Source organism: Calliphora vicina, chromosome 4, assembly GCF_958450345.1.
Source record: "Calliphora vicina chromosome 4, idCalVici1.1, whole genome shotgun sequence".
In the NCBI taxonomy this organism is placed as follows: domain Eukaryota; kingdom Metazoa; phylum Arthropoda; class Insecta; order Diptera; family Calliphoridae; genus Calliphora; species Calliphora vicina.
Window position 1 is genome coordinate 27737863 of NC_088783.1, and position 10761 is coordinate 27748623.

The window sequence follows — 10761 nt, forward strand, 5'->3', positions numbered from 1 at the left end:
GTTCCAAAAACCCTATTCCATAATAATGATGTCTTGTATTTACATATCGCTGTGATCACTCATAGAATAATTGTTATTAATGTTTAGTATGCATGAACTATAATATGATCGTTGAATCATAAATTATATTATAATAGTACCACAATCATAATACGATTATGACCAACTATGTTATGAATTCTGCTCAACCATAATATGATGGATGATATGATCATACTATTGTGTTATTATATCATATTATAAATCCCGCTCAATTATAATGTGATTATTACAATAGAATACATGACATTTTAGTAAAATCAGAATATTACTTACCCCAACCATATTATGATTTCAACTTAACTATAATATGGTTATGTAATATTATCATTTAGATCAATAATATTGTGATACCAGCTCAATCATAAATGTTTTTTAAAACCTATCAGATGACATGATCATATAATGGTTGATTAGATTAGATTATTTGTGATCATGTCATGATTATAAATATAAAAACAATTTGTTGATAGTTATCATTATCATTTATAATCCATCTTATCCAACCATATATAGACAATCATGTAATAATTGTTAATTGAGTTACTGTTGCAATACACTGTGTGTAATTTTTTAACTCATGGAAATATAACCATATAAGGACACCCCTACTAAATACCCGTGTCTCCCAGTTTTGCCCAAAGTCATGCACTTTCTTTGCGGCTACATAAACGGTGTTAAGAATCCTTCCTAGGAAGTTCATATGCTCTAGAAATTATTTTATTGAGGAAATATAACCATAAACGGACACCACTGCGTTATAAAAGACCAAAAAAAAGACCAAAGTCATGTACATTCTTTGCGGCTACCTAAACGGTGCTAAGAATCATTCCTAGGAAGTTCATATGTTCTAGAAAGTATTTTATTGAGGAAATATAACCATATACGGAAACTACTACGTGATAAAAGTACATGACTTTTACCCAAAGTCACCTAAACGGTGTTAAGAATCATTCCTAGGAAGTTCATCTGTTCCAGAAAGTTGTTTATTTAGATCTTATGTACATTTTTGTAGTTGATTGTTTTCTTGAATTTTGAACGGTTTGCTACCTATGGACCTGAACAGGGGAAAAATGGAATATTTTAATGTTTTTTTGTAATTTTGATCTTGAAGATGAAGTTTTTTTGATTTATATGTTCACAATTTTTGTTCTTTATGACAAGAGCTACAACTTTGCCTCAAATAGTAAATCAGAATACCTAACAGTTTGCAAGATATGAGCCTGGGAAAATTATTACTTTTTTGCAAAAATGACACCGAGGCCCCAAATCTTTGGGGGCCCATAAACAAAGTGCATGACTTTCGGCAAAACTGGGAGACACGGGTGTTTTTGTTGTTGTCTTTTATCAAGTAGTGGTGGCCGTATATGGTTATATTTTCCTATCGTGTTGCACTGTGATATTTACCAATAAAGTGGTTTGCACCAAACTTTTATGATTACATAGAACATAGTATATTAGCTACAACCATATCGTAATCATGTCTTGTATCTGCATATTTGGAAGTAAGGCTATTTAGTGTTATTTTTTCAGTTACAAAATTTATTAATTTCTTTAAATTTTTTTTAAAAACATTAGAAAACTTTCTTGTATAAAAAACTTATAATTTATATCTTAAATAACTACTAAATATTCTACTAAACTCTACTATTATCCTTTGAGACCCGCCGGTGCTGGATGATGGCCTGCCGAACTACCCGCAAACAAAGAATGGGAGGCTTGTGAAGCTCCACCCGAAGCTCCCAAAGAAGCATTCAATATCAGACTCACTAAGCTGCCCACAACATGCGAAACAATTTGTTTAATAAAAGCCGAAGAATCAGAGCCGCCTTTATTATTGCTAGTGTCCTTGTCTTTACGCTCCGAGGACTCTTCTTCAGTTAGAGGACGATTCTTAGCCTCCACAAAACTGCCAATTAGACTTTTTAAGAATATCAAGGGTTTGGGAGGTTCATCATCTTCTTCGGGATCCTTTAAAAATTACACAGAAAAAAGCTTATATAAGAGAAGTAGTTTTAAAATGAAAGATATTTTAGTTGAAATGAAAGAAAGGTGGGGGTATACATTTATAGAACATACTATAACATAATATTAGTTTACTGTCACAGGTTAGTAAAGGAAGTTTTAATAAAAACACTAAAAAAGAAATAAAAATTATAAGTACTGCGCTCAATGAAGCCACCACAGTGCCCAAAAAGTTGCCTATAAATTGGCCATTGTTGATCTAGAAATAAATTGATAAAATATTAAAGAAATAAGGTTTTTTATTACTAATAAATTGTAAGTAAATGGAAACTTACTGCTCCTCCTCCTCCTGAAAGACCATCGAAGGCTGTGCCCACATAAATGCCCAAAACAGTGCCAAAGTTTTTGTCGCCCTATAAGAAAAAAAACGATATTAATATTTTAATTTAAGGTTACAAATTATTGCAAATTACCGCTAATAAGCCCGATATTAAAGCAGTGGCAGAACTAATTAAAGTTTCTATATCTAAACCGTTAGGCTGAAAAATAAAAATTTTAATATAAAATAATTTTTTCCATTTTATTTATTCCTTATTTACCCCAAATATCTGAGATATTACCCCCGTTAGGGCACCTATTAAAGCACCAATATCTGAGCCACCTTCCCCCTGGTTTCAAAATGTATGCAAAAAAGTTAAATCTTTAAAAATGATTAATTTGTCATCTGCTCCCATCACTCATTTACTTACTCCACTTAAACCGGTTATAATGCCCACCAGGCCACCACCACCAGACGGTGGTTGATCATCTAACAATTCAGGTGAACCATCTTCCTGTTTGGCTGGCTTCATGTCATTGGTTTTCGTTGAGTCTGTGGTATTCACCATCACAGTGACGGTTGTCTGTTTTGATGCTGTGCTGCTATTAGTTTCAATAACATTCTTTCTTAGACAAAAAAAATGTATTGGAAATTTAAGTTTATTTTTGTTGTGTGTTATTTAAATAATAAAATGTATATAAAAAAATACAAAAAAACAAAGCAGTTAGTATACCCCAGCCTTTCTATTGCTACAACCTCAAAGACGTTTAGTTTTGTAATCCTTTTTTTTAACACTCACATTGGCTGCTGCCAGCAATAGATTGTCATCTTCTAGGGAGTCATCTTCGTTGTCTGCTTTTGGTACTTCAACCAAATTGTTGCGAAAATCATCCTAAGGGAAAGTAATACAAAGAAGAAAAAAGTTAGTTGCTTAAATGCCAATTTACTAGGAAGAGCTCTGACATGTTTGTTGCTTAAGATTTAGTTGTTTGATGAAATGTTGAATTTATGAAGAAAGCAATAATGTTTGTTGCTTATGTCTTTTGTTTGGGTAATTTATGGATTTTGTTAAAATAACTAGATACATGGAGTGCAGTGTTTCATAAACTTTTTTCGTGTTTGCTTATAAATGTATCTGTAAGCTAGTACAGATATGACATAAATTGAACAAATTTGTGTGGCCCTCGATTCATAACTAAGACCACTAGATGTTCAAGATTTTTAAAAAAGAAGTCGACCTTACGACATAACCCAATTTTTGAACTATTCCACTTTCACTTAGAAAATTTTCTAGAGATAAAACTGTTATACACTCAATTTCCTACAGAAAAAAACTGTTATACAAAAAATGTTCGATAGAAAAACTATTATACAAAATATTTTCAGCAGAATAAACTGTTATATAAACAATTTTCTATAGAAAAAAAACTATTATACACAAAATTTTCTATAAAAAACTTTTACACAGACAATTTTGTGAAAATACAAAATTTGTTTAAGAAAAAAGACTTTTACACCAAATTTTCGTTGGAAAAATCCGTTATACGGAAAATTTGCAATAGAAAATACTGTTATACACACAATTTTCTACATTAAAAACTGTCATACAGTCAATTTTCCGCAGAAGAAACTGTTATACAGACAACATTCTGTAGAAAAAAACTGTTATACAAAAAATGTTGCGGAAAAAAAACTGTTATTCACACAATTTTTCATAGATAAAACTGTCATACAGAAAATATTCCATAAAAAAGTATGTTATTCACTATGTTATGACAATTTTTTATATATTAAAGTGTTATACAGAAAATTTTCTATAAAAAACTTTTACACAGACAATTTTGTGAAAACACAAAATTTTTTTAAGAAAAAAACTTTTACACCAGATTTTCGATAGAAAAATCCATTATACATACAATTTTCAATAGAAAATACTGTTATACACAAAATTTTCTACAGTAAAAACTGTCATGCATTAAATTTTCAGCAGAAGAAACTGTTATACAGACAACTTTCTATATAAAAAACCGTTATACAAAAAATGTTGTAGAAAAAAACTGTTAATCACATAATTTTTCATAGATAAAACTGTTATACAGAAAATATTGTATAAAAAATCAGTTATTCGATAGAAAATAACTGTTATACACACAATTTTCCACAGGAAAAATTGTTATTCAGTTATTTTATATATATTAAACTGTTATACTCAAAATTTCATATAGAAAAAAGCTATTGGGTGTATAACATACAAATGCGGGATTCGCAATAGATGCAGTATCTTTTGAATGCGGTTTTTGTCTGTAATAACTTATATGTCATTTTGAAGGGTACATATCTATCATTTATTCTCATTTTGTTATTGAACATTATAGTGTAAACAACAAAGTCTGTTTTGCTTCGAAAATGTCGAATTTTGTACCAAAAAAGCGTCATATGCAGGAAATTCTGCTTTACTTCTTTATTATGATAATAGTGCTGCTTAAGCACACCGATTGGTCATCGAAGCTTATGGTGTATCTTGCGAGAGATGGTTTGTGCGGTTCAGAAGTGGTGATTTTGACACAGAAGAAAACAATCGCCCATGCTAGCCAAAAACGTTTGAAGACCAAGAATTGGAGGCAGTACTTCATGAAGATTGATGTAAAACTAAACAAGTGTTTACAAAATTATTGGGAACTACTCAAGCAGCAATTTTAAAACGGACAGCAGGATTCATCAAAAAGCTGGGAATTTGGATACCATAGGAATTGAAGTTGAGAGACCTTGAAAGACGATATTGTATATCATAAATGCAGCTGGAACACTATAAAAGAACATAATTTTTGCGCAGAATCTTTACTTGCGATGAAAAATGGATCCATTACAATAACCCGAAGCGTAAGAGATCGTATGTGAAGCCCGGCCAACCAGCTGAATCGACACCAAAGGCAAATATTCATGGCGCATATAGCATATAACATATAGCATTGGCCGAAAAATGCCCAGAATATGCGGCCATACATCAAACCGTAATATTCCATCATGACAACGATCGGACATTTGTTGCAATACCTGCTAAAAAGTTTGTATAATGAAGTGGTTGGGAAGTTTTTCTTCACCCGCCTTATAGTCCAGACCTTGCTACGCCCGACTACTATTTGTTTCGATCGGGATACGCGTTACTTCAGAACTGAGTATCCAAAATTTTGATTCGATATTGGTTTCAAAAGAATATTATACAAAACAAATAATTTGGTATGGAGAAAACTGTTATACACAAATTTTTCGATATAAAACACAGCTATATAGAAAATATTTCGCCGAGGAAACTATTATATGGACACCCATATTACTGAGTCCAAGAGAGAATGAACTTAAAGAGACAATAAATTATACTTTTTCTAGCAGCATAAAATAACGTTTATGTGGGTGCTGTAAGAATCAAGAAAAGTCCCAGCAGTTCAAGGAAACATTCCCGAACTAGTGATTTTATCAATCATTTAGGCGGACAACTATTTACGTGACCAAGTATTTTTTGATCCTTTTTGATTAGAATTAGACAGTCTGGTAGCTGGTCCAAAGTAGTCAACGAATTGGACTCACATAATTATTACATAGCGTCAGTTACTTTACTAGCCACCTAACTGGTTACTTGATCAGCTATAACTAGTTATTTTAACACATACGGGTGCTAATTGACCTCAAATAATCAGCTAAAAAGACTTATCACAGACAGTCCAATAAACGATTACTTGTAAACAAACTTTCCTCCGACAACTCTCCAATAAATTGCCTCTGGTGGGTAAAATAACTACTTTCTAAAGTGCAGTACAAAATAAACGTTTAAAGTGACTTCACTATAGGTTACTAAGAGACACTAAAGTGGCTATTGCCTTCACTCTATATTACATGGGATATCAATACACTTAAGAAAGAGTACATACGTTTCAAATGCCCCAAATATATAAATTGGGGTCAGCCAAATGATAGGACATTAGTGACTATTACTGTCTATAAGGGATACTTTGACTACTTGTTTAACTGCTGGGGTATTAGAGGTATCTTTTTCAGCATTTGATTGTATATTTTCTTAACCCATGAAAAATAAAGCAAATGTTATACAGATCTCGGCACCAACAAATTATATAATTGAATCTGCAATATTTTACATCTAGGTAAAATAACTACTTTCTAAAGTGCAGTGTAAAAAAGTTTTTAAAATGACCAAAAAATTTATGAATTGAATTGGTGAAAATTATTGCCTAAAACTGATACATTGACTACTTGTAAATCTGCTAGAAAGTTAGCGAAAGTACTTTAGTTAAAGGTACTTTTTTCTTCAAGTGGTATTTTGTGCATGAAATTACATGGAATTTTCACATTATTTTAAATAGCAACAAAAGGTGACTTAGTTATATTATTTAATTAATTTGAATTAATTATGATACATTTTTCGTCTTTCGATTGTACTTTTTGTTTTATCTATATAAATTAAATTTTAAATTTAGCACGTATTTAGTTTGATTGTTCACTTTTATTTAATATTTTTTTATCGTAATCACCTCTGTCAACAAAGATTTAATTTGTCTAATACGTGCCGGTTCCTCCGCTTCCGTTTGTCGCTTCTTTAACACTTTATTGCTGGCCTTGGCCAAAGGACCATCATCTTCGGCATGCTCTACCAGATACTCTAACGTATAATCGATTTTATCATCCACCACATTTTTCATTAAATCAACTTGTTTCAGAATTTGTCTCCTCAACTGAGCCACTCTTTTGCCCACATCACTTTCACTATTTCCATTTGCACTATGAGGATCTTTATTAAGATTTTTTAAAATATCTATCATTTCCTGCCTAAATATTTTAGGATCTTTTGATTTTGTGGCCATATCAAATGATTTAGTTAAAATATCCAAAGCCTTTTGATCTCTATCCAATTGAATTTCGATTTTTTCGATTTTCGGTAAAACAAAATTCTCATCACTCATATTGGTGTTGAGCAAAAGATCTTTAACCACTTCTATGAGATTTTTTTCCATTTGTTGTTCCGCCTGTTTGGCTCCATTTAAAATGCCAATGGTGGTAATGGCCCGTAGTTCTTCGCGTGGTAATTTCGGTTCCAATTTTGTATAGGCTGCCATTGCCTTAAGATAATAAGGATTTATTTTGGCCCTTATAGCAGAGGTTTTTGGCACTGGCACGGAGCGACTTAATGGAGCACACATAATTAATATTAAACAGTAAAAGGATATGCAGGGTTTGCGCATTTTTTTTTATAGGTTTTGTAACTTTTACTTTTACTTTTAATTTCTATTTAATTTATTGATTTTTTTTAACCGTCCGCTAGAGTTTTCCGTTTATTACTATTTCCATTTGGAGATTTTCCTTTGCATTTATATCTGGGAAATTGATTTTTATTTCTTCGGTTTGTTAAGGGTGGGCGTGTCTCTTAGACTTTATGGGTTTTGATTTCGTATGTTTAATTTAGCGTTCAATTACCTCATTTATGACATATTAAGTGATATACATTTTATTGACTGCAATTCGTTTTTCATCTACTTTTTCTTGCGATTACATACATTGATTTTTTTTAAACAATGGTTGTTAATATTTTTAATGTGATGTCTTCTTTAAGGGTGATTGATTTTGTTGTTGGGTATAAAAAAATATTTTTGATATTATAGTCTAGTCTTTGCGAGTTTTTTTTAGTGCGGAAATATATAATAAATAAATATTTGTCTAAATGTTTATTTCCGTTAAGTGATTTTACAATAAATAAATGCTTAGTTTATGTTGCATTTAATATGCATTTGTTTAAAAATCTTTAGTTATTGTGTCATTCAATAAATCAAAGCAAATAAATCTCATGTATTCCTTCCTCATGTATAATTTCCTATGCAATATTTGGTACTCTGCAAACCACAACCATTGAAACATTTTTGCAGAACGTCAAAAAAACCATAAAAAATCAAATTTTTTTGAAAATAAATCTGTAATTTCTAAACGGCTGGTCCGATCGGGATAAAATTTGGCTACGAGTTTACTTATTTATTGAGTTTCTGAAACTAAAATTTGTATCAAAATTTTAATAGAATTTTAAATATTAGGAACAATTTGATCCACATTTATTCCAAACTAATTTCTTTGTTTAGATACGTTAATTTTGGTCTTAAAAAATTTCAAAACAATATCTCAATACTATTCAAAAATATGCCACTTCTAAACTCCATTCTTTTTCATATTTTAATGTGACTACACAAAAAAAACATTTATCCCATATTGAACTGGTTTCAATTATTTCATAATTAAATCAAGTATTCATTTGATCAAAAACAAAATTTCTTGATATTTTCTATTGAATTTTGAGTTTTGAATTTGATTATTTTGACAATTAAATATACAATTTTCGTTATTATCAAATTCAAAACTCAAAATTCAATAGAAAATATCAGAAAATTTTGTTTTTGAGCACATGTATACTTGATTCAATTATAAAATAATTGAAACCAGTTCAATATGTGATATATATTTGAATTGAAAAGGTTTAAGAAATAGTTTTTTCTGTGTAAGTCAGAACCACTGAGTTGTAGTTGAATAAAATACTAAGAAAATTTATACAAATTTTTTAGTTTAAAAAGTGCAATATTATTGAAGAAAAGTGGCATATTTTTGAATCTAATCGAGATATTGACTTGATTTTTTTTTGTAAGACCAAAAATTAACTTATCCAAACAAAACAAGTAAGAAAGTATTGTCGGTCAAAAACATTTTTTCTTTTAAAATTTCAATAATTTATATTTTTGAGTGATTTTCGGAAGCGGGTCTATATAGGAGCTATGACTAATTATGGACCGATCTTAACAAAATTTGCTGACATGGATTTTGTATATATAGAACTTATTTGGAGCGCAATTTCTGGAGATACATTTATAAATTAAACATTTATGACCGATAAAGTGGAATTTCGGAAGGACATTTGTATGGGGGCTAGCTGAAATAATGGACCGATTTCAGCCAGTTTCAATACCATTGGTCCTTGGGCCGAAAAAATAATATGTACCAAAGCTGATCGAAATATCTTCAAAATAGCGACCTGTACTCTGCGCACAATGTTTACATGGACAGCCAGCCAACCAGACGGACGGACATCGTTTAGTCGACTCAGAAAGTGATTCTAAGTCGATCGGTATACTTTAAGGTGGGTGTTAGACTAATATTTTTGGGCGTTACAAACATCAGCACTAACGCATAATACCCTCCCCACTATGGTGGTGTAGGGTTCCTAATATTTGCAATTCTATTAAAATTTTGATAAAAATTTTAGTTTTAGAAACTCAATAAATATGTAATATGTAATAAAATCTTTATTTATGAACAAAACTCTATAAAATTTTCAACGTTTTTTAAATTTGTCATTCTAAATAATAAAGTGTAAAAAAACTTGTGAAAAGGTCAAAGGAAATCCCGCAATTCCTAAGAATTAGAGTGAAAATCCCAAAAATTTTTTTTTTAAATTTTTCCCATAGGGTCCACATTTCCTTCGTGGCTGAGAAAAAACTTTAAAGATAAATAGAGAACACATCAAGGTTTTAAAAACTGTTTTCTGATTCCAGCTTTGGGGTTTTAGAACATGTGGCCCAAAGTTGAAATTTTGATAAAAAAATAGGTAATATTCCGAAGTGCGTAGGGGCGACATATTCCAAAAATTGGACACGTTTTTTTTATCCAAATATTTTCCGTAAAGATACCTTATAGAAAAACATAAAACTGTTATATGTTCTTAAAAAATTTTTTTTAATAAAAAAAGAGTTAAGTCACCTTTTCTCCCAAAAAACAGCAACAGTCTACTATTTTTTAATTGAAAATCGTTTATTTTTGGATTCACAATTGATATTGCTCTAACATCTTTTACATATTATTGGTAATTTAGTTGTCTAACTAACAAAAAGAATTCGGTCCAAAAGTACGCCCTATATTTTAAAAAAAAACAGACCAAGTTATGGCAAAATTTTAAAATTGTTTCAAGATCTAGCCGGACGCTTTTCAAAAATATACAAATCTTTTAAATCGGGTGGGAGACCAAAAAATGGCACGTGTTTAAACATTTTACATGTCGAAGGTAGCCTAATTTGAGTGCCCATAGCGCCGCCCCTGGAGCATTTGCAGGGCCTATTTTAATAACATAAACTCAAATACTCCTCGTCATATTTTATCCCGATCCAAACAATTTTGATTCTGCCCCACCTTGCTGTGCGATATTACTTTTTTGACAGCTGTCATTTGTTGAATTGTTATTATTTCAACTTGAAATGTTTGCTAACGTTTGTTGGCTCTGGGCTTATACATCTTTATATGTCCCTGTAGGATATTTCGTAGTGTGCTGGTCTATCAGTATGGGGGTTGCGGGTTCGATTCCCGCCAGAGACCATGGTCTGGTCTGTTTTCACTACAAA

The 10761-nt window shown here is 31.0% G+C and overlaps 1 protein-coding gene across 1 annotated transcript; it reads right to left on the minus strand.

Moving 5' to 3' along the window:
- Nucleotides 1–1676: 1676 nt before the first annotated feature.
- Nucleotides 1677–7533, minus strand: LOC135958305 (uncharacterized). Its single transcript, XM_065509205.1, has 8 exons — nt 6868–7533; nt 3123–3215; nt 2754–2945; nt 2604–2672; nt 2478–2543; nt 2340–2417; nt 2204–2263; nt 1677–2010 (listed from the first exon to the last, which is right to left on the minus strand). Exons 1-8 carry the CDS (start codon nt 7531–7533, stop codon nt 1690–1692), a joined length of 1545 nt encoding a protein of 514 aa, XP_065365277.1. The 3' UTR covers nt 1677–1689.
- Nucleotides 7534–10761: the final 3228 nt, after the last annotated feature.

Coding starts and splice junctions, on each gene's coding strand:
- LOC135958305 (XM_065509205.1), bottom strand. CDS start 7,533: ATGTGTGCTCCATTAAGTCGCTCCGTGCCAGTGCCAAAAACCTCTGCT. Junction 3,216..6,867: donor TTAAATCTTTGTTGACAGAG/GTGATTACGATA, acceptor ACTTTCCCTTAG/GATGATTTTCGCAACAATTT. Junction 2,544..2,603: donor TAATATCTCAGATATTTGGG/GTAAATAAGGAA, acceptor TTTATTTTTCAG/CCTAACGGTTTAGATATAGA.